The sequence below is a fragment of the Falco rusticolus genome, chromosome 9 (genome assembly GCF_015220075.1).
Source record: "Falco rusticolus isolate bFalRus1 chromosome 9, bFalRus1.pri, whole genome shotgun sequence".
Lineage (NCBI taxonomy): Eukaryota > Metazoa > Chordata > Aves > Falconiformes > Falconidae > Falco > Falco rusticolus.
The window spans coordinates 19933980-19957725 of record NC_051195.1 but is presented as its reverse complement, the minus strand read 5'-3'; the positions used below and the strand labels follow the sequence as shown (position 1 = coordinate 19957725).

Sequence of the window (23746 nt, the reverse complement as noted above, 5' to 3'; positions counted from 1 at the left end):
AGTGCTGTGGCCGGGGGATGCTGCATGCCAGGGGCTCTCCGGGGGGTGGATGCCGCACGCCAGGGGTCCCTAAGAGCGCCGGTGCTGCGGCCGTGACGGCCGTGCGGGGTGCGACGTGCGGGGGCAGCGCGGCGGGGCGGGGCGGGGCGGGGCGGGGCGGGCCCGGGGGCTGTCCCGGGGGGGGGGCGGTGCTGGGCCGCCGGGGGCGCGGCGCGGGGCCGAGCGGCAGCGCTGCCCCTCCTCCGCCCCCGCCCCCTCCCCCCGCCGAGGCTCCGGCGGTCGGGGCGGCCGCGGGGCTGCGCTCCCGCCACCGCGCTCCCGCCGCCCCCATGGGGCGCCCGACGGCGCGGCCAGCCCGGCGCGGGAGCTGAGCCAGGAGCCGCCGCCAGGTACCGCGCTGTCCCCGGGGCCGGACATCTCACATCCCTCCGGGGCCGGGCATCCCCCCCTCCTCCACTCGGGGCCGGGCATCCTCCGCCCCCCCCGGCCCGGCGCCGGGCATCCTCCCCCCACTCCCGGCGCCGGGCATCCTCTTCCCGCTCCGGGATCGGGCATCCCCCCACCCCCGGGACCAGGGACCCCCCCCAACACTCTGGGCCCGGGCATCCCCCGCCTTCTCCTGCGACCGGCTCCCCCGCTCAACCCCTCCTGGAGGTGGGAGGGGGTGTCGTTTCCCAGCCGGCTGCGTGGGGAGGGGGATGGAGGGGGAAGACTCAGCCGTGGGGTATCGGCTTGGAGCCGGGCGGCAGCTCGGGGGTTGCTCGGGGGCGGGCGGGGCGGATGGTGCTGCTGGGAGCAGCCTCCTCCCGCGGGGCCCGGGGTGCTTGCTGGGCAGGGGTCCCCTCGTCCCAGAGCCAAGGTGGGGGGCGATGGGAGGGAGCTTTAATGTGCCCCAGGAACACAAACCCCGCAGCATGGTCATGAGGTGCCCAAGCTCCGGCGAGGAGGGTGTCTCTGCAGCCACCTCAGTTCTTCAAACCTCTAGAAAATAGACGGGTAACTAGTTGTGAGGCCCAGCATCCGCCCCGCGGCGTCCTCCCAGCTCTTGTGCCTTTGCAGTCCTGTTTGCTATTTAAAAGGGGCTTTTTCCTCCCTCTTGCTGCCTGGAAGCCGGCCCCGCAGGCGGCTGACCCAGGCGCTGAGCCCAGTGCGGCAGTCTGCCGTGCGGTGCCAGCCGTGCTCGCTGCGGCTGGAGTGCCCCAAAGTGAGTTTTAGGGTTTGCATCCCTTGGTTGCCTCCCTTATACCCCCAAAAGCCATCTGGGTAGCAGGCTCTGAAGTGGGGAACTGTGGGATGGCTCCTTGCTGGAGGATGAAGATGGAGGAGGAAGAGGAGCAGATGTAACTGCAGTCCCTTCCATGCTTGGGGAGCATCCTGGTCTGGGGTTTGGCTCTGCAGCCTTCCATTTGGGGAGCTCAGGAGGAGCAGGAAACCTGGGATCACTTAACGGGTTTTCCACTGGCATGTGTGTGCCAGGTACATCGCAGAGCCTGGTGGGCTCCCACCCCCATGTAGGATGGGGTCACACTTGCTGATGTGCCTGGGCAGAGCCAGGATGAGGAGGATGTTCTATGAGGAAAGGCTGCCTGCCCTTGCTGAGCTGCTGCCCAGCATCTGTAGCTGTCAGGGCTGAAAACTTTCAGAAACTGTGTCCAGGCTGCATTTCCTATGGCTGCTGGACTTTTCCGGACCTCTTCCTCTACCCTTTCCCTGCCGCATCACTCGGCGCTGGGGGGTGAACACCCCCCTCTTCTCCCTGCAGAGCTTTGGACCTTGGCACTTGTGACATCCCAGGCTGCGTCCTGGTTGTTAACTCCCTCCGGGATGGAGGGGCAATGGGTTTTGGGGTTGGGTGGGCTGGGAGCCGGGCAGGCATTGCCTGAGGAGGGAGCAGGCAGGCATGCAGGCAGCGGTGGTGGGACATTTCCTTCCTGGAAGGCAGGAAGTGATTATGTCTTTGCACGAATGACACGGAGCCTAAAAATAACCGGCAGGTCTCTGTTGTGAACAAATACCCCCAGGGATTTGCTTGATTTCACTATTTAAGAGAGCAGGGTGGGGGAGAAGAGAGCCCGGGAGAGCGAGCCCCGTGCACTACCGCATGCAAACCGCATGCAAACCGCGGAGAGCGTGCAAAGGCGCGTGCGACGGCGGGTGCTGGTGCGCATAAGGTGCCGCTTGTCTTGCAAAAGGTGTGGCCTGCAGCAGCCTGGCTTTGATGGCTTTGAAAAGCAGCCTCGTGTAAATGGAGCCGTCCTGTTGCTCCGCCAGCCCTCCCCGTCGGGAGGGGAGCCGGTGGTTAGCTATGAATAGCACAAAATCATAGCCCTCGCCTTCCCGAAACGCCCTGGTCAGGCTGGTCATGGCACTGAGCCTCCCGGGGTTGGGAGCGGGGTACTGTGCCATGGGTGCCACCCCCGGGTCCCCAGTGGGGACCCCCTCTGCTGCCATCCAGAGTGGGGTCACGCTGCAAAACCTGCAGGAGGAGGTGGAAATGGCACAGGGTGAAAAATTTGGCAGAGCAGGTTTGGGCGTGGTGCTGTGGTGCTTCCTGGTGAGTTGGGGAGTATTTGGTGTCGGAGGAAACCTCCTCTTCCTCCACAGGTCGGTCCTCTCTTTGGAGATGCCTCCGGCCTTTATCTCCAACCCATATGGCTTTTTTGTTGTTGTTGCACCACTGAAATGAAACTCTTCAGTAAGCATGCTTGCAGACCTTGAAACCACTGGCAGTGAGCTGATGGCACTACTGGCAGTGCTGGCGCTTGCAAATCAGGGCTTTGTTCCTCTTCCCATTGATGCTCATTGATAAAACCCCTCACTTCAATAGCAGGCAGCTGGAGTGTCTCCTGCGTGCTGTGAGCTGCCTCTCGCCTCTGGGCTGTGAATCAGCACCTCAGGGACCGGTGTGATATGCGAGAGGACCTGCCAGGGGTCTTTAAAAAAGTAAAGGAGTTTTTTTGGAGGAGAGAGTGTGCATATGATAGCTGCTCGTCCAAAGGGCATCCTGTACTGGGGCTGGTTTTAGCTGTTATAGGTGGGCTTTTTGCAAAGTTGAGGTGGCTCATCTGAAAAAGCCATGTCCTGCTGATGAGACACCTTTATATCTTAATTCCTCCAGTGCGTCACCTGGGCTTTGCTTCTCAACAAAGGTTTGATGCTGCTGATCAATAATTCACTGCAAACCAGGTTTGGGAGCAAGAGCTGCAGCCCAGGTACCACTCCTGGTACCTCCCAATGGGTACCAGCATCCTTTCCATCAGTGGCTGGATGTGCCTGGATGCCTTCTTTTTCTCCCCCCCCTCCTTATCTCAAACAGCTTTCCTTGACTTCAGGGTAAGGACTTTTAAACGAAGGAACTAACGGTGGGTTGGGCATGTGGAGGACAGGGATGTGGCCCTCAGTTTTCTGCCAAAAGGCAGAAGTGTGTCGGGAAGGGGGTGTGAAGCATGAAGTCCTCATTATTCTGGTGCTCCCACTTTGATTTGGGGGAAGGCATCGCACTGATGCTTTTCCCTTCTCCTTGGCAGGTGCTGGTGGTGGAGCACAGGGTGTGTAGGGGATCGGCAGCACCAATCTCAGCCTGATTGAGAAATACCTCAGTACTTTCTAGGAAATGCTGGTTATTTAGTTATACTTCTGGCTGTCAGTGCTGGCTCTCCAAGGAGCCTGGAGCTGATGAGAATGGAGGCCGTTTGCTTTTGCTTGTTTAAAAATAATAATAAAGCAATCAAGGCTTGTAAAACCAGAGCTGTCTGCTACAAAGTTGGCTCTCCAGAGCCTTTACCTCCCTATTGCAAAGCGCTTTTGGGTTGGTTTAAAGCATTTTGGGTTGTGTTATTTCCTTGCCTTATTTCACCTTTGCCCTTGCACCTTGGTGGGCAAATGATATGTTTCAGAGAAACCATGGCTTAATATGTTATTTCTCACTTTTTTTTTTTTTATGTTGTTTTTAATAAGCTGAGCTGCTTTTTTCTGGCATCACCTGGAACAACAGGAGCTCAGTTCTGTGCAGCGTCTGCTCCGGGCTATCTCCCAACCCACACAGGCTCCCCTGGCGAAAGGCTTGATGTTTGTGTGTTGTTTTATTTTCACTGTTTTTTGAAAAAGAGGGTTAAAGAGCACGCCGGGGCAGGAGGCTTGGCTCCAGTGCTTCCTCCAGGTTTCGGTGATGCCCCTGCGGCAGCGCTGGGGCTTCCTGCTGGCTACTGTGGTGTTTCCTGCCTCCCTGCTTGGATCAGCGGTGCCGGTGCCCTCCGGTCCCTCGAGGTTTCATCCATGCCGGCTCAGTGCTGAAAAGCTGCTGGGGCTGCCCCACACCAAGGGAGGGATGGATGTGTTAGGAGGATGCTGCAATTGCTGCTGCTTCCCAAAGGGCTTTGTGCTTTATTTAAAAAACCTATAAAATAACCTGAGGATGCATGGAGGGAGATTTATTTGATTTATTTCCCGCTGACAATGAGGCAGCCAGGCAAGTGCACGCTTCCTCCTCAGTGCGGCAGCCAGGGCAGATGCATCCTGCAGCTGCAGCCCAGCCACCCCCCACTATATTTAGTCCATTGTTTGCTCCAGCTTTGAGTCCTCGCCAGGTCCTTGGGCATGGGAATAACCCCTGTGCCGGACAGCGGGGGAGAGGAGCAGCTTTGTGAGGTGGGGGCTGAGCACTGTACATAACCGTGACTTAAGGGGGAAGAGGCCGCAGAACCCATGCATCATCTCTCAGGATGCTCAAGCAGCATCCTGGTGCTACCTGTGGCTTTTCCAGGGTTCCCTACCCAGCCTGGGCTTGGCAGATCTTGGGAGGTCTGCAGGGGAAGGGAAGCATCTATACATTGCCTACCAGAAGCTCTGCTTTCTTGTTAGGCAGCAGCAATAATTAACCGGTGGCCGCTGAGGCTTTGAATTTAAGCAAAACACCTGGAGAACAGTGCTGGTTTGTTTGGTTGGGATGTGCTCTTGCAGGGTGTCGGTCCTTTTTGTGGCTGGGGAGAAAATGAGCTTTTTGTTGACAAGCCACATCCACCATTTATCTCAGGCTTGGCTTTTAGGTCTGTGAGAATAGGCTTGTTGAGTGCCTGTGAGGGGATGAGCTGGCTGGGTGAGTATTTTGGGGGTTTGTCCCTGCGCCCCTTGCCTTGGGGAGAAGATGCAGGCAGGCGGCAAGGATGCTGTGCAGGGGGGTTTGTCTCTGCATCCTTTTCCCTAGCAAGGAAACCCTTAAATACAGCTTCACACAAGGGAAGGCATGCTCAAAACTGGCTTGTCCGAGCTGATGGCTAATGCCATCGTAAGATCCATGTGAATTGCATCTGAGGCTCCTAACTTCTTGTAGTGGCATGGAAACAGGGTAAAGCCCCACCAGCTTGGCTGATTTTTTGGGAATAACACAGATCTTAACATCAGGCCGGGATGTTGGGTGCTGTGGGGTTCTTTAAAAAACAGGTTAAATTAAAAAAAAAAAAAAAAGAAAAAAAAAAAGCTTTTTTTTAAGGATAAGTTGCCTGCCTAAGCACCTGCTTAGTGTTTGCTAACTGTGTTCAACTGTTGGGGAAAACCACCTGATACTTGGGCTAATCCAGAGCCCTTTGGTGGGCTGGTCCCTGGGCTCCTGCCCCACCTTGGCTGGCCTGTGATGGTGGCTCCATTGCATCTCTTCTCGGTGCAGCCACCAGCTATATTTGGGAGATTTTTCAGGCAAGATCATTTTATCTTGTTTCCTGGGACAGGGTTTTGCTTCCCTACCCAACCCATTTTGTGTCCCAGCTTGGGCACTGGGAGGGTGTAAGCCCTCCCACTCCTGTCAGATGCAGCAGTACCAGTAAATAGCTGCTCCCAGATGGATAAGCAGTGCTTCCCTCTTCCCTTGCCTTTTTAGAGCGGTTCCCATGGTTGCCCGGAGCACCCATTTTGGGTAATTTTGGTGCTTTTCTAGAAGATGCTTGCTTTTGCCTGCCCGGCCAAGCAGGGGAAAGCAACTGTAATGTGATTTCCTCTCTCCATTCATTTTGTGGTTTGAAAGACCATTTCCAAATCTGCCTGGTGTCTTTTATGTCTATTATTTGCTGGTGTGGTTTGTTGGGGAAAAAAAAAACTACGGGGGGGATCTACGGTGAAGGTGGGTGACTGCAGCAGGGGTAAAGGATGGAGGAAATACAGCATCTGCCTGTGCCTGCCTGCAGGCTGGGGGGTGAGTCTCCATCCCCCAGCATGGGGATGCTGGAGCAAACCCAGAGGAATTGGTAGAGCTTGTTGGGCTGTGCCAACTGCTTTTGAAAAGATGCACCAATTCTGAGCAAAATAAGGAAAAAAAGCATCCTGGCTGAATGCCCCCCTCCTGCTTGCTGGCTGAGCTCTCCAAAGCCACGAGCGCCTGCTCTGAAATACTTGAAACCTCCCTATTTTTTTTTCTTTTCTTTTTTCTTTATTTTTGCCCTGACAGTGTTCATGTGAAAGAAACACATAAGGGGACTTGGAGAAATGGCACTAGTCTGAAACAGCTGGGATTTTTTTCCCCTTCTCTTATGTGTAAAAGAAGCCAGGCTGCCTAATGGTGCAGAAAATACACGGTAGAGCAACAAGTTCTCTGTGGAGCAGGGAAGGAAGATGGGGAGGAGGGGAAAATTTATGCTGGGGCATGGGTGTCTCAAAATAGCACATTTTCCGGAGGCTTTTCCCCCCCTTGAAGCATTTGCAGCTGCTGGGGGCATCGCATTCCCTGGGACTGCAGTAAGGGGCTGATCCTGTCCTGCTTGCAAGGCAGCAGAAGCAGCTGCAAAGGCATTTGTAGGACTGGGTTAAAGCTACCCCGGGTTTCCCAGCGCTGTGCATTGCCACCGAGCAGGTACTGTCTCCCTTTGGATGCTGCCAGGGTTTTTCCCCATGTAGCATCAGTACAAAGGAGATTTTATTTGGGACCATTTTGGTAGGGGTGGGCAGAGTTTTGGGTTTTTTCCAGGCTACCCCCTTGCCATCTCTTGCTTCATTTGGTTACCAGGATCCGGCCCTGGCTGGCGCAAACAGTCGGCGCATTGTCCTGGACCGGTCAAGTGTGGCAGGATGCTCCTGGCCACCGCCAGTTCCCCCGCCCTGGGCTGGCCCTTTTGCTTTCATCCTTGTATAGGGATGAGCTCCTTGGGGATGGGGGAGTCTGCTTTTGGGGTCCCCACCTGCCCTAGGGGAGAGGGTGCTCCTGCAGTGTGGGAATAACCGGCTGCTTTAAAGGCAGCTCTCAGATTTGCTCGTTAATAGCTGGAGGAAATCTCTCATCCCGCTGCCTCAAGGCTCCTGATGCCTCCCGTGCGATCAAGTGGCTTTGCCAGGACTGCAGGATTATTTATTGCTGCGTGGGGGACACCTTTCTGCTTTGCTGCTGACCACAACTTCTGAGGCTGCAAAATCACGAGGGCACTTCACAATTACCCTGTGGCTCCTCCTTTGCTTGCATGTGCATCAACACATGTGTGTGCATGCACACGCATGCACAGCCTGGACCTGGGAGCAACCTCCCTGAGCTTTGCTCACTGCTCCAAGCACACTGGGCAGCTCCTAAATTACTAAATATTTAGTAATATTTACTTGCTGTTCAAGCATTTTTTGTGTGGGGAAGGACCCTGGAGCGAGTTACAGGTGCTGGGAAAGTGGAGGATGAGTCCAAGAGCTGTGCCACTGTGTCCTTCCTCAGTGCCATCTGCTGACTCAGCAGGTTTTAGGGGCCAGATCCAGCATTTTGCCTTCCCCCTGACCTTGTCAGCCCCACTTTTGGCTGCTCTGGGTCCAGACCCTCCCTGACGGAGAGCGCCGCGTGGCAGGCAGGCAGAGAGGAAGAAAGCCCTTTGCAGCATCGGGTGGGAAAGGGCTGGCTTAGCGCTTCTTCCCAAACGGGCCTCTCCTCACCGGCTGTTGGCGGGGGGGTGCCCTGCTCCTGCCCAGGATTTTCCCTTCCCAAACCAGGAGCAGCTGAAAAAAAAAATTCCTCCTCCCTCTCCCTCCCTCCTTGTTTTTCCCCACGGTCGCTGCCGCCTCGCCCCGGCACAGCCGCCCGCGGATTATGGGTACAACCGCCAGTGCGGCACAGCAGGCAGTCTCGGCATCTCCCCTGGAGAGCAGGGTGCCGGGTGACGGCAGCATGGAGGACCAGCGCTCCCTCAGCATCCACTCCTTCCAGACCCTGGGGCTCCACAACAGCAAGGCCAAGTCCATCATCACCAACAAGGTGGCACCCGTGGTCATCACGTAAGTCCTTGGTGGCCTCTTGCAGCTCCAGACCTTTATTTTTCTGAACTCTTTTCCCTAAATAATGCTTTTTTATCTAATCTGTACCTATGCCGTTAATTTTTCTTCTGCCAACCCGCATGTGGCTTTTACAGGTACAACTGCAGGGAGGAGTTTCAGATCCATGATGACCTGCTGAAGGCCAACTACACGGTGGGACGCATTTCTGAGACCATGCTGGAACACTACCTTGTGCAGGTCAGCATCACCGCCACCCCATGCCGAACCCATTTCAGCCTGGGGTTTGGAGACCTCAGAGTTTTTTGCGGCTAATTTTGAAGATCACCAAGAAAAGTCATCTTTTCTTCCCAGCTGCGTTCAAGCCGGCTTGCTCAAATCCACTTATTCCCCATCTCCTCTCTGCCCATCTTGTTTTGCAGGGAAAATATTTCATGGTCAGGGATGTATATGGCAAATTAGACGTCTTGAACACTACCGGCAGCTGCGGCGCTCCCAATTTCCGACAAGCCAAAGGAGGTTACGCCGTGTTCGGCATGGGGCAACCCAGCCTCAACGGCTTCAAGCTGGTGCTGCAGAAGCTGCAGAGAGGGGGCCACAAGGTTGGTGGGAGGGTGGAAACTGGGGTGGAAAAAGGCAGGAGAACCTTTGGGCAACCTCTCCCCCTCTTTGCAGGAGTGCATCTTCTTCTGTGTGCGCGAGGAGCCCGTGGTCTTCCTGCAGTTGGAGGGGGACTTTGTGTCCTACACCCCCCGGGGCAAGGAGAATCTGCATGAGAACCTCCAGTGTCTGCAGCGTGGGCTGCGGGCAGAGAGCCTGGAGCTGGCCATCCGCAAGGAGGTGAGGTGGGATGGGAGGGGGTCATGACCACAGCAGTAACGGGGTGCATGCATCCCCGGCTGAAAGATAAGTGGAGGGGTTGCTGAGGTGGTGGGAGTCCTGTGGGTTTTGACGGAGGTCCACATCTCTGCTAGATCCATGACTTCGCGCAGCTGAGTGAGAGCGTCTACTATGTCTACAACGACATTGAGTGCTTGCGGGACGAGCCCCACACCGTGCGGGTGCAGTGTGAGGAGGACATCCAGGTGATGGAGGAGGTCTACCGCAGACCCATCTTCCTCCTGCCCTCCTACAGGTGCTGCCCTTCCTCCTCCTCTTCCTCCTCCTCATGTGTAGTTGGTGGTTTTGCTTTTGCAAGCTGGGCTCTTAATACCCTCTTAAGCCACATGTCCTCCACTGCGGTAGGGACGACCCCCCGCGGTGGCCCCTTCCCCCTAACAAGGGCTGTCCCCGTGCCCGGCAGGTACCACCGGCTGCCCCTGCCCGCTGAGGGAGCCCCTTTGGAGGAGCAGTTCGACGCTTTCATCCACTTCCTCAGGGTGAGCCAAGGAAAAGCGCCTGGTCCACGGGGCCGTGTTGGGTTGCGATTTGCTCGTGTGCCTGAGCAAGCACGCCATGTCTGGGAGCATGACTCCCTGAGAGCATCTTCTGGTTTTGGCTTTACACTGCCTATTAGAGGGTGCCTGTGTCTGTGGTGGCATCCCATTCCCATTGCTGTAGACCCTGCTGGAGAGGTCTGTGTTGTCCAGCTGCTTGTCCGTAACCCTGACTGGAGGTGGCCATCCCTCTCCACTTCCCAGCATCCCTACGCAGGTGGCTCTTCCCTGAATGGGTTTGGGAGAAATTAGCTGGATTTGTTGCAAAGGCTTTTGATGGTGGGGCTTCTCTTTTTTTATTTCAGCCTGGGAGATGAAATCTCAGTGGCTTGGGGACTGATGGTGGGAAGCTCTAGTGGAGTGGACAAGCCAACATCTGCCAGTGGCTGGAGAGGGCACAGGGCAGGGGAATGCAGTGGGTGGACTGCCCATTGTGCTGTCCTTGTCCATCCACACTGTCCCCTGAGCAAAGGGGAGGTGCCACCCACCCCTCCGTGCTTGGGCAGGGCCATCACCTCCACCCTGGCCATTGCAGTGGCAGATGTGGCTCTCTTGGATGTCTCTGTGGTCCTCATCCCTCTGTCCCTCCCTCCTAGGAGAGCCCCAGCCTACTGCTGCGGGACCCTGGCAGACCCCCACCAGCGCTGCTCTTTGGCTGCCAGACCGGCGTGGGCAGGACCAACCTGGCCATGGCCATGGGCACACTTGTCCTCCACCACCACCGAGGAGCTTCCCAGAAGCCCGAGTAAGAGGGGCAGCCCCTGGGGCTGGGGTGGGTGGGATGCCCGTGCCCCTGGGGCTGGTTTGATCTCTTTCTTCTCCTACTCCAGCCTCCCCCACCCACCTAAAACATCTCCCAGGGACAGGCTTCGGGTCATCCAGTCCTTCATCGATATGGTCCCCAAAGGCCAGCAGATAGTCGAGGAGGTAAGGGGGTGCCGTCAAAACCCCTGGCAGAGTGGGTGGGTGGGGGTGAGGTCGGTGTGTCCCCCCAGTTTGGGGCTCGCTGAGTGGCTTTCTGCTTGCTCCTCACAAGGTGGATGGTGCCATCGTCTCCTGCTCAGAGATGCATGACATGAAGGAAGCCATCTATGAGTACAAGAAGAAGTTGGAAGGGATTGGAGAGGACTATCAGATCCAGGTATGTTAATTAGAGGATTGCTCAGATGCAAGCCACCTGTATGGGGTAATTTATCAAGCTCTTCTTGCGTGGGGATGAGAAGAATGTAAATTCTGGAAATCTGAAGCTTCCTGTGAGCTGGAATTTTCCCAGCGACATGAAACCTGAAAGGTTGTGGAGCTTCTCTTTTTTTTTTTTTTCTTTTTTTTTTCTCCCCCCAGTTTTTTAAAAGCCATAAAACAGAGTAGGCTGGGATTTGGGGGAAAGCTGGCTGTTTTGGGCTTCACTGCTGCTTCTGGTAGATGACCTCAGGGGCAAATAATATCCCATGCCCTGGTTTTGTCAGCTCTAGAATTGGAAAATTGATACCAGCCTGGCTGGTAAAAGTCCTCAGGAGCTGGGAGGGATTGTTGCTTAGAGGCTTTCCTGCAAATATAGTCAATAAAGGTGAAGCTTTTCTATCTGTAGATTTTCCCTCCCCCTTTGTTTTGGAAAGTCATCAAGCGTGGTTTTCGGTGCTGGAAAGCTGTGATCTCCCCTGTCCAACGGGGTCCCTCACCCAGGCGAGGGAGGGAGGATGCTTAGATGGAAGTGCTGCCCCATCTCAACCTCTTTGGAGAGTAATTTTCCCATTTAAATGCTGAATGTGGAGTGGAAGTGCTGGGGCTGGCTGTAAAGGGCAATCTAAAAACAGGTGCTGTGCAGCCAAAGCAAATAGTCTGGAGCAGAAAAACAGCACGAAAATAATTAAGTGATGGGAAAAGAAAGCATTTAACTGTCACTTTTTTGGTGTTCAGTGGCAAACCACAAATTTTATCCCCCGGGTCTCCTTTTAGGGTGGATTTGGGTATTTTTGGTGCTGCTTGTGTGATGGTAGGTGCTCTCTTGTATAGTGAGGGAAGCTTAGGCATGGGGCAGGGGATTTTCCTGCTGCCTTGAAGCTTTGCCCCCAACTTTTTCCCATGGGGGAAAGGCTGCTCTATGTCATTGTCAACACCGGGGAAACAAATTGCTGGGGGACCGCCATAAATTAGCTATGAGGAGTGTTTATTTGAAGTCTGTGTGGAGTGAGAGCAGGTTTAAACAATGGCAAAGAGCCAGGAAAATGTGCTGGGGTGGGGGGGAGGATGAGGAGGGTAGAGGGGCTGATGCTCAGCCATCAAAAAACCAGCCTGAGCTTGGTAGGGCTGGAGGGACTGCAGGTGGTATTGGGGAACTTTGCTGGGTGAGCTGTGGAGCCCTGCTTGATTTTGGGAAGAGGAAAGGCTTTTCTGGGCACGGATGAATGATGTCACCCTGGACTGTGGGTTTCTGCTCTGTGTTGGGAGGCAAAAGCGGAGATCTAAGTCCTCAGGCGATGGTGATGCAGGGGTAGGTGCATCTGGGTGTGGGATGCTGAGCCACTGCTGGACCCCCACAGTACCCAGCTCTCCATGGCTGAAATGCGAGAGGATCATCTTCCTTTTCATCAAAAGCCTATTTGAGGGGAATATTCACAGATTTGCTTTGGGTGAGAGCACAGGGCTGGTTTTTATTGCAAGAACCTGAGTGCCTGGGGAGAAGCACTGCTCTGCTGTCAAACCCAGCACTGCTCCATCCTTACAGGTGTTGTTTTGAGTTTCCTGAGCAAAGCCTGCTGCCCTGCCTCTTGATAAATGACAGCAGGCTGGATTTCTCTTGTGGAGAACAAGTAAATATTCATGAGTCAGCCATGTAATGTCAGATGCGCAAACCTTGCTTACGAAGCCAATCCTTGTACATACACAGCTCTGTCTTAGAGGATTTTCCATTATACCTGGGGGAGGGGGTTCTGATGGGCTCTCCAGGGATGCTCGTGGATCCCATACTGGGTAATCATTTGCTAGTGCCAGTGTTGCAGGTTAATTTGTTGGATGGGATGCTCAGATGTACAAACCCCTGCCCTGAGGCAGCATGGGGGTGGTTGCTGAGTTATGGAAAATCCTGAGAGTTTGAGCTTGCGTCACCTTGAGGAGATAGCTGTGCTGGGGCGTGCACCTGGTTTGGGGAGGTAATGATGAAGATGAGAACTTGCTTGAAGCCAGCTACATAGGCAGCAAGATGCTTCTGCACATTATCTGGAGTGCAGGGCTGGAAGGTGATGTCTCTGGCAGGCTCCCCACATCCCTACCTATGGCACTGCTGGCACAGCAACCTCTCTCCCCAGGGATGCTGCCACCTGAGCATCTTGACCGAAGGCTACAGAGGTGGCTGGGGTGGGAGCAGGACCTTGTATTAACCAACCCCCTCCCCTTGGGTCTGAGTCTCCCTTTAGCATCTAGACAGCGTATCTCCCTAGGACAGCAATGCCCCTTGGGTCTGGTTGGAACCACTCCCGGTGTGTCCTTGGGCTAAAGGCAAGGGGTTTTTTGAGCTGAAATGTGAATTTATGTCTTTAAGCATCATTTAATATGGAAAACTTGAAATGTTTCATGAGGAAAAAAAAAAGTATCAAAAAACTATGTTCCAAATTGGGTTTTGTAGTTTCCCTGGCCCTGGTCTCACTGAGAAGTGGTTTCTTTCCAAACAAATAGCTTAGTGAAATTAGCATGAGCACACAAAAAACCTGAATGGCTTAAATGGCATTTCTGCCCCTCGTCCCCCCTCAAAATTGCTCCACGAAAAAATGCCTCTGGCCTGTTCGCTGCTTGCTTGTCTCTCTTCTAAGCCAGCTGCGGACAAGTGTGTGTAGGGCTTTCCCCAGCCTCCTGGTCTGCTTGGAGCTGCAGGACTGGTTGGCACTGGGCACCACAAATCCCACCTGCCTTTGCTTTCAGGGGAGCAGCACCAAAGAGTATTTCCTTCAGAGGACTTTGCAGAGCCTCGAGCGCTATTTCTACTTGATTGCTTTCAACTACTACCTTCATGAGCAGGTAAAAAAACAACCAACCAGCCCCCCAACCCAAAAAGCCCTCCTTTGCTTTTTTTTTGGCTTTCCTATGTGGTGGGAGGGAAGGGGTCTTTACCTCTGAGTTTCCCAAGCAAATGCAGGTTTTTTCAGTGGGGTCGTGGGTTGCATTGAGCAGGGGGTGTGAGCCCAGGCTGACGGCACATCCCTCCCCGGCCCCCCGCCGGCAGTACCCCCTGGGCTTTGCCCTCAGCTTCAGCAGGTGGATGTGCCGGCACCCCGAGCTCTACCGACTGCAGGCAGAGATGAACTTGTCGGAGCTCACAGTCACCGGTGACCTCATCACCAGGGGCACGCGAGTGCTGGTGAGTACCCACCCTGGATGTAGGGATGGGGCTGATGGCTCTTCACTGTCCCTTGGGAACGGCACCTTCCTGGGATGCTTGCCCTCAAAAAGGTTTGGTGGGGTGGGAGAAGCAAGAGGTTTCCCTGTTGTAGGGCAGGTGTTGAGTCTTGGGGTCTCCAGGTCTGCGTTGATGTCTCGGGTCTGTGTCATGCTGGCACCCTTGGCAAGGTTGGGCATATGGCCAGAGACCCCTTGTGCGCATGGATGTGTTTGGCCCTGCAGACCCAGGGTACTGGGATGCTGGAGCACCCCATGCTGTGAGCCTAAGATGCTAGCCTAGTTGCAGCTTCATGTTTCTTGGTGGTCCTTGGCTGTGGTGGGGTGAAGGAGGCCAGAGCTGTTGGTGGTTTGCTGCTGCTTTGGTATAGTCTTGCTGCAAGAAGAGCATCTCCTACCTTTGAAATATGTGATCCGGCTTTGAGCCCTGGCTTGCTGGTGTTGGAAGGGTTTGGGGACTCACCTGAGCAGGGACCATGGGTGAGAGGTGGTGGTGTGCTGGGAACCCCCATGCAAACCCATAAGTGGGAGGGGGCACATTCAATGCTGGAGGTGCACCCCTTGTCCAGGCTCTGCTCCGCTGCAGGTGGCAGATGAGCGCTTCTGCCCAGACGTGCTGAGCACTGCCAAGGAGATGAGCGTGGCCAACTTCCGACGGGTGCCCAAGATGCCCGTCTACGGGACTGCGCAGCCCAGCTCCAAGGTGAGGGGCATGCATCCCATGGCATGCAGGTTCAGCTGCAACAGGGTCCCAGCCCTCCCATCACTGTTGCCTACTCCTTTCCCTAGACCCTGGGGAGCGTCCTGCGGTACCTGACGGATGCCAAGAGGAAGCACTCCCACATCGTCTGGATCAACCTCCGGGAAGAAGCAGTCCTGGAGGGGAATGAGCAGGTCTATACGCTGCGGGAGCCTGGGCACCTTGAGGAGCTGATCCCTGTGCCTGCTGCCTCGCCCCAGCAGCTGGAGGTGAGCTCCTGCCTGCTGCGGAGATGCTGGGTGCAGCAGGGGTTCCTGCCTGTCCATGAAGGTCTGATCTCCCCTTCCCAGGAGCCCTTGTGGGCAATGTCTGCAGGCTTTGATAGTCACTCACCCCCCAGGGCTGCTTGTTTGTTTTTTTTTTTTTTTTCTTTTGGCAATATGGGGCAGCAGTTTTATCGGGTGCCATGCTTGGCTCATGCGCTCCCATGTCTGATGGAGGCTGGAGACAGCCCAGCTGATCCAAACCAAGTGGTCAACTGGCTCTTTATTGTACTGCAAATATAAAGGAGGAGTTCTGACTTCGCTGTCACTGTGTAGGAGTTTGCAAAGGCAGAGCAAAGAGGAGATCCTCCCCCGAAGAATTTATAGCGTGGCTTGAAAGTGAGGGTAAAAGGCAGTCGGGGAAAGGAGAGCAGATGTTTCCAGCTGGGTTTCTAGAGGAGATAGGCAGTGGAGGAGCTGGGCTGCAAGCAGCAGCATGGCTGTGGGGAGGAGCTGCCTGAGGCAGTGGGAAATGATGCTCCTGGGGCTCCCATCAAGCACAGTGGGGACCGTGGTCCTGGGCAGAAGCAGTGACCGGGAACCAGTGTGAGGTTTTGGGTTGGATGTGGTGTGTTTGAGAGGGGTGTCAGCCTGCATCTAAGAGAAAACGATTGAAATCCCGAAAAAATTAAGAGGAGCAGGTCCTATAGTTAGGGTTTCTCTGTCCTCTGCAGAAACTAGAGGCTACCCTGAAGGGCGACCTGCTGAAGTGCCAGAAGTGGCTGGAGGTGTACCTGGAGGTGGAGAAGCAGATGAAGATGTTCAAGAGCTGCCTGACCACACAGGAGATATTCAGCCAGCAGAAGAATGCCTGCCAGGGGCTGACCTACCGCCGCATCCCCATACCCGACTTCTGCGCTCCCAAGGAGCAGGTACCCCAGGGATGGCATGGTGCTGCTGTCTCCTTCCTAAGCCATTCCTCCTGCTCTGGGGTCAATATCACTTGGGTGCTCAGTGCCACCCAGCCCTGGGACTATGGTGGTGTGCCCAGGCTCGGTGCAGGGTGCTTGCTGGGGCAGGGAGGATCTCCTGGGAGATTGCTTGCGTGGAGACCCTGGGTGCCTTTAGCTGGCCAGAGATGGAAGGAAGGCTGCTGGGCTGGATCCGTCAGCAAGGAGCCAGGGATTTTAGCCTGGAGGGCGTAGGACGAGGGGGATCCCATGGTGGGGAAGGGAGGTGGGCAGTCTGTGCTGACCCACAGTGGGTTGCACCCATAAAAACCCACTGGTTTTGCCCCTGGCAGGACTTTGACCGGCTTCTGGAGGCAATGAAGAGTGCCCTGGCTGAGGACTCACGGGCAGCCTTTGTGTTCAACTGCTCCAGTGGCCGGGGCAGGACCACCGTGGCCATGGTCATCGCTGTCCTCACCCTCTGGCACTTCAATGTGTGTACTGGGATCTGCAGCTATCCCTGGGGGTCAGGCTGGAGTGGGGGCTGCTGGGGAAGTTCAGTACAGCCTGCAGCAGCTGTTGCACAACAGGAGGGTGAAAAGGAGTGTGGGGAGGACCAGGGTGTGCTGTGGGGGGTGGACGCCGGTATGTTGGCCTCTTGCTATGCCTAGCCCCCAGCGAGCTCTAGGAGAAGTGTGGGTGCATCCCTGGTGAGCCTTTACCCTGTTCCTGCCTGAGAGCTCCTACCTCAGGATGAAGGGTTAAGGGCAGGAGAGATGTGGGTCTCACCTTGCAGAGCGGATGGTGGGGTCTTCTCTGTCCAGGTAGAAGGAAGGTGGAGGATGCCTGGGGTCCCGGTGGGTTGCGTTCAGGGTCTGCATTTCTGCTCAGCTGTTGGGCATCTGGGCTGGGGCTGTGCAGACTCTAATGGCCCAGCCTTCTCTGACCACCCTAGGGCATCCCCGAGATGAGCGAGGAGGAAATTGTGAGCGTGCCTGATGCCAAATATACTAAAGGGGAGTTTGAGGTGAGTCCTTGGGCTCTGGTCAGACTCTGTTTTAGAGGTCCTCCTCTGAGCCCGCTCATTGCTACCTTAGTAGCCACAGCTGCTTGTTTGGAGGGGCCATGTCCTCTCCCAGGCAGGGAGGGAGCAGTGAGGTCAAGGTGAGGAGGCACCTGGTGAAACCCCAGCTGCTTCTTTCCATGCTCCAGGTGGTGATGAAGGTAGTCCAGCTTCTGCCAGATGGTCACCGGATGAAAAAGGAGGTGGACATGGCCCTGGACACTGTCAGCGAGACCATGACACCCATGCACTACCATCTCCGAGAAATAATTATCTGCACCTACCGACAGGTGAGCATGCCCTCTTCCCCAGTCCCAGAGGGTGCAGCAGGGCTCTGTGAAGCTGGATGTTTTCTTGGGCTGAAGCTTTCTGGCCTGTCACCAGAGAGGTGCTAGGGCTTTTTCGGTTATGGTCACTCAGTGCTGTCCCACATGCCACCCACCTGTCTGATGCCATCCTGCATCCTAGCCGGCATCCCAGCCAGCATCCTGCCTGTCTGGTGCCATCCCACATCGCGGCCAGCATCCTACCTATCTGTCCCAGTCCTGTGCCCTGCACCATCCCACATCCCAGCCAGCATCCTGCCTATCTGGCGCCAGCATCCTGCCTATCGGGTGCCATCCTACATCCCACTTAGCATCCTGTATCCCACCTAGCATCCTGCCTGTCAGGTGCCATCTTGCATCCCACTCAGCATCCCTCCCATCTGGCACCGGCCCGCATCCCGCCTGTCCAGCAGTGTGCAGCCGGCAGAGGGCAGGGCTCGTCCGTCCTGCTCCGCTCCCAGTCCCGAAGGCTCCTCTGGCTCCTTCGAGCTCGGGAAGGGACCCATCCTCGGGAAGGCACCCATCCTCGGGAAGGCACCCATCCATGCCCCTACAGGAGGCATCCTGTTGCTGGCTGAGCCTGTGGGACGCAGCCTGGTTTTACATGGCTGTGGGGCTGATGGAGGGGAGAAGGGGTAATTTTTATTAATTTGGTTGTTTTTATTTTAAACTGTGCAACTGTTTCATGGGGCCTTGGAAAGGCTGAGCTTGGGGCTGGGGGCTCGGCACTGTCCCTGCCTGGGATGGTTTGCACAATGTCCCCACCAGTGATGCCTTGCTGCAGCTCTTGCCCACAGCTGCCATTGACCTGTGTTTTCAATTAACGGCTGCAAACGATTGACTGGGGGAATTAAAACCAAAGCACTCAATCACCCGGTAACATCCGTGGCTCCCCAGGCATTTATCCCCATAAGGTTGGTGGGGTCCTCTTGATTTTTTTAGGGCGGGTGGGGAGCTAGGAGAGAAAACCTGAGCTCTGTGGGACAAATCACTGGGGACCCAACTATTTGCAGCAGTAGCTACTGTGAAATTATTTGGAATAAGTAATTTTATGTTATTTTCCTCCTCTTAATGTATTATGAGGGGGTAGCCACATAGTCGGTGGGAAGTCTCACCTACTTTATTGCATCCTTTGCTGCTGCAGAACTAAAAACTCCCATGCTAAACGAGTGGCTGCCTGCTTATGGATTTAATTATGCTCTCTGGTGACCCAGAATGATCCCCTGCCTTGCTGCTGACTCCTGCCTCTACACTCAGCCTTGGGGGTCCCAGGAGGAAGACCCTGGCAGGGCAGGCTCACCTGGTGGCTCCTGGTGTGGTTTTTTTCAGAAGACAATTCCCGTGACCTCCTTGCCCCTCTTCCCGGCGCTTGACAGTCAGGACCAGCACATGGGTGTTCCTGGGCCGTGTCCTGTTTCCGGGCCAGCTGTATCCAACTCTCCCTGGCAGCCCGGTGGGAAAGCAAGATAAGGAGGGAGTCATCCGCTTCCCCTGCACCCTCTGCCCTAGGAAGAGCCTTTTGTCACTGCCTGCATTTTGCATTTCCCTTTTGGCTGCTCCATCCATCCCGTTGGATTTTGCTGGGCTGGGGGAAGGCACATGCAAATGCTGTAATTTTTATTTATTTTTATTTTTTCCCCAGTGACAGGCAGTTTGAAGAAGAGAATTACGGGAATTGTATATTCTAGGCATTGCCCTAATGGACTTTTAATTAACCTGTGGTTATGTTTAGAGAAACGCGGCGTTTGGGTAAACCAGCAGCATCGTGCAGTGGATGCTGTGCACCCAGGGCTGACACTGCTTTGTAGTTTTGGGAGCCTGCTGGGAGATGCTTTGCCAGGTTAGGGCAAGCAGGAGGGAAGGAACAGGTGCTCTGGTACTTGCTCTGGTTTGTTCCTGCCCCTTCCCGCCCCAAACTGGGAGGAAAAAATAGGAGCATGTAAGAAAATGGTAAATAATAGGATAATACAATAAACAAGAAATAGGATGGTATAATAAAATGATAAATAATTGGATAATACAGTAAAAAAATAGGATAGTCTAATAACATGATAAATAATAGGATAATAGGATCTGCTCTCTACAAATACTGGTGCACACGTGTGGAGGAGACACCTTTTCCAAGGGCAGAACCACTTGCCTGGTGCTGCCACACGTTGAGGTGCAGGTGGCTTGGGCAAACCCTAATTTTCAAAGCCCACAGGTGGAAACGTTTGTATGCTGTGGCAACGAGTGGCTGGGGAAGAACCTAGAGAAAGCAGAGCGGGCTTGTCCCTCAGGGTGGATTGGTGCTGGCACCGGAACAAGGAATTGCTGCTCTTTGGGATGGTCTGCGGGGTTCACAGTGGGATTGGCTGTGGGATTAGGGCTCTTATGCCATCTGGCTGTTTATTCTCTATTTATTAATTTTTGGAAGGGGCATCACTGCAGGGCTCATCTGTTCTTAAAATAACAGCTATAATAATAATTAATTATACATATAAAAAAAATAATAATAGAAGGTGTGATGGCCACCAACCTCAGAGCAGGGTGCTGGGTGGCTGCCATGGCCTCTCCTTCTCCAGTGGGGGTGGCTGAATCTGACTGGGGAATGCTGGAAGGGGACAGATTTTTTTGCCCTGGGGAAGTGCTTTGCTGTCCTGGAGCTCATGGTTTTGGGTACAGTTTGCACCTGGGCAACTATTCCTGGCTCCTGCACACACACACCCCACATTTAGCAATCCCTCATCTATTTTTGAGGTCTGCATGGTAAAGAGGAAGTTTTTATATGCTGGAGACCACAAGGTAATAACAGCCTGGACTGCCAAGCCACAGCAGGAGGGGGCTGGAAGGATTTGCTTATTTTTGTCCCCAGAGTTGTCCCCCCTCCTTGGCTAGAGGCAGGGAGGAGGCTGCGGGCTGGGCTGGGCTCCTCAGGGGGATAATGGGGTCGGAGGGCCGGTGTGCAGTGGCATACGTAGCTTTTCCCTTGGGCAAGAGGTCCTTGTGGGTCCTTCACCACCAAACTTGTCATGTGGGATGGCAAGCAGGATGGTGGATGAAGACTGGGTGCAGGAGCTGCCTCTCAGATGCTCACCTGAAGCGGGTACCACAGGCATCTCAGCCAGTCTCTTGCTCCTTCCAGGGGAAGTCAGGCAAGGATGAGAAGGAGATGCGGACACTGCAGCTGAGGAGCCTGCAGTACCTGGAGCGCTATATCTACCTGATCCTTTTCAACGCCTACCTGCATCTTGAGAAGAAGGACTCCTGGCAGCGGCCCTTCAGTCTCTGGATGCGTGAGGTGAGGCTTTCCCTGTCTAAGCCGCCAGCAAGACCTCACTCAACCTCATATTTACAGGGTGCTAAGAAGATGACCCCCATCTTCATTTTATATATGATTTCCATATGGTTGTTGGGAGCATCGCTCTGGGCGAGCTCCCATATCACCAGGCTGGTGGCTGTCATGGAAAACCAGGCGGGTCACTGGGGATGGGTGGCACCCTACCACATGGATGAGGTGCTCTCCCACTCCAAACCTGCCCTTTTTCTCCTCTTTTGAGTTTCCCAGGGTTTTATTTTGATCTGCTGTCTGTGATTGCAGCATCTGGGGCTGGGAGGCCACCAGCCAACCCTGCTCGGGGCCCCTCTCTGGCTTCATTAGCTTGGCTGGCTCTCCTTGCACCCAAACCACATCTGGTCTCTTTGCAGCAGATTAAAAATACAATATCCCAGCCAAACAGGTCAGAAGAGTGAAAGGAAAGAGTAATTAAAAGGAGGCCCACTTTGCCTTGCCTGGCTGGGGCAGGTGGCACAGGGGATGGGAGAGCCCAGGAGGATGGGGATGGTGACAGTGGGCATTCAAGGGAACTGGGAGCCAGCTGAAAAAATGGGTTTGGAGGGTGGGGTGAGAGACCCCAGATTATCCATATTTCCTGCTCAGGGGGGATATAGGTGCTGGATTTACTTGGGGCATGTCGCTTCCTATGCAAGCATTGAGGGGGTTTGCTTTCTGCTTTCTGCAGCAGAAAGATGCTTCAGACTTAAAAAAAGGACTTTGGAGGTGGTGCAAGTGATGGGGGACATGGAGTGTGGGTGTGCTGCTCCCTGGGGGCTTATTCTGCATGAGAGGAGAGTAAAAGGAGAGAAGGGAAAGATGGGGACGTAGCAATTTTAATTATGTTAGTATTATGTTCTATATTTATTTATTATTTTATTACTGCATTTTATTTCTGTTGTTATTTAATTCATTATTTAATTTATTTTTATTATTTACTTCTACTATGATGCAGGGATTAGTTTTTTTTCTCCCTGGGTTTGCACAGTGCTAAGTGAGCAGTGCCTGCCTTTTGTGGGAAAAACCTCATCCCTTTGCTTGCTTCTGCCAGCACCGCTAATTCGTATTGGCATGTTTGATCTGCCAGGCGGGAGATGAAAGTGGTGGCTGCCAGCTCTGCTCACTGTCCCCCCTGCCCCATCTCCCTGGAACGGGCCACAGTGAGAAGTGTGTGTGGGGGGGTGCCCACCCCGGCGTGGCATCCCGGCTATGCTGGTGTTTGCATAGCATGGCAGGAGGTTGTGGTTGGGACTGGACCATCTTTTCCTGGAGATGTGTGATACTTGCTGCTGGCTGGATGCTGGGTGCATGGGTTTAAGTGCATCGTTCACACTGCATCTTTCTTTCCTGCATGGGTTTACATCTGCCCCCTGTCCCCCCGTTTGCCAGAGGTGGGGAAACACACCCAACCTGCAGATATAAGGAGCCTTTGACCCCAAAAGCACCCCTTCCCGCTGCATAATCCCTGCATTTTTAGCAAAAACAAGGCACCATTGTAGCTTTTTGGCAGAAGGGTGCCAAAGCCAACAAACCTTGTGACGGCTGACCCCAGCAGCAAGGAAGCAGCTTATAAAATGTATAAACCGTAGCTGGAAGAAAGCTGGGGGGCTGTGGGCTGGGAGGTACCTGGATGTGTGGAGATGCTGGGGTCCTTCCCTGTGCATCTTCACCTGGGAAGTGGCAAAAGCATCCTGAGGATGCTGGGTGAGTTAAATATCTCTTCTCTCTCTGCTTTCAGGTGGCGGCGGTGGCTGGGGTCTATGAGGTCCTGAACCAGCTGGGCTTCCCCGAGCTGGAGAGCCTGGAGGGCAAGCCCCTGTGCACGCTGCGGGGCCGCTGGCAGGCGCGGGGGGGTACCTCCCGCCCTTTCCGTGGGGACTTCATTTAGGATCAGGGTGTGGGGGGGGCCCCTACTGCTTTCTGGGGCGGGGGGGCAAAGGAAAAAGGCTCTTTTCCCAAAAACTGGGGGTGTGGGGAGGGAGGGGTGAGCCCTGAAACTGCCTTAGAACGGGAGAATTTCTGGTGTTCTTTTGGACGCAATAAAAATACTGTAAATTAAAAATCGATCCTTTTAGGCAAGTGCTTAATTGTGAGTGGGGTGTAATGGAAAAAGTGGCTCTGAAATGCTGAGATGAAGTTGGTGCATCTGAAGTTGGTGAATGCACGGAATTGTGCCAGATATTTTGAGATCATCTTAACTTTCTCCCTAAACCAGTGTGGCATATGCACACATATATATATATATTTATATACCCATGTGTATATATAGATGCACAGATACACAAATATACATACACACATATATATGCATATATATATAAATATATATACATGCACACACAGAGATATCTTTTTATGGCTCCCTGTGTGCGTATGTATGTATACTTGGAGCCATAAACACTTGTAGCCTAGATTAGGAGTTGCGGAGATCTTGGGTCACTGCAGACCTGGATATTTTTAAGGTTTGGGCATCTTGTTGCTCTTTCCCCAACTTTTTAAATTGAGGATGCAGCTGGGGGAAAGGGCCATGGTGCCAGATTTGGGAGTCCCCACTGCCCCCCACCTGACATGTCTTTTCAGTGCCAAGGGGATGCTGCTCAGCAAAGAGTAGACTTAAAATCGTAATTAATGTAGGGATTTATTTTTTTTAAGGGATGGAGAAACAGAAGAGTGAAAAATTAACTTAATCAAAACAAGATGCAAATGAGGTTTCCAATGCCCCCCCTTCCCTCGCAGCAGGGGGGGAGAGGAGCCTGGCAGCCGAGGGGCGATGGGGGAGTCTCTGGTATGGGCGGGAGCCCGGATGGAGGGATGATAAAACAGGATGGGAAGCACAAAAGCAGGAGCACATGCTCCATCTCTCCCAGCAGCTGCTTTCATCTGCTGCCAGTGGCGGGAGGCACAGGCAGCAGAAATTCAAAGGTGGAGGGCGGAAAGAAAAATAACATTTTTAAATAGCAAGGGATGCTTTTTCTTAAACATTGGGTTGGTTTCTGCTGTGCCTGTGAGAGCCCCAGTTCCCAAGGGTCCCCTTGGTTTTTTTGACTTAACCACACATTTTGGGTTTACTTTTTTTTTCA

General features: G+C 54.2%; 1 protein-coding gene across 1 annotated transcript; it reads left to right on the top strand.

Moving 5' to 3' along the window:
• Positions 1–255: 255 nt before the first annotated feature.
• On the top strand, positions 256–22732 carry PALD1 (phosphatase domain containing paladin 1). Its single transcript, XM_037400530.1, has 20 exons — positions 256–389; positions 8032–8229; positions 8364–8466; positions 8649–8828; positions 8902–9066; positions 9201–9361; positions 9530–9605; positions 10259–10407; positions 10493–10589; positions 10699–10803; positions 13578–13673; positions 13879–14013; positions 14638–14754; positions 14841–15020; positions 15749–15946; positions 16318–16458; positions 16920–16991; positions 17177–17317; positions 20478–20633; positions 22405–22732. Exons 2-20 carry the CDS (start codon positions 8045–8047, stop codon positions 22552–22554), a joined length of 2607 nt encoding a protein of 868 aa, XP_037256427.1. The 5' UTR covers positions 256–389; positions 8032–8044; the 3' UTR covers positions 22555–22732.
• Positions 22733–23746: the final 1014 nt, after the last annotated feature.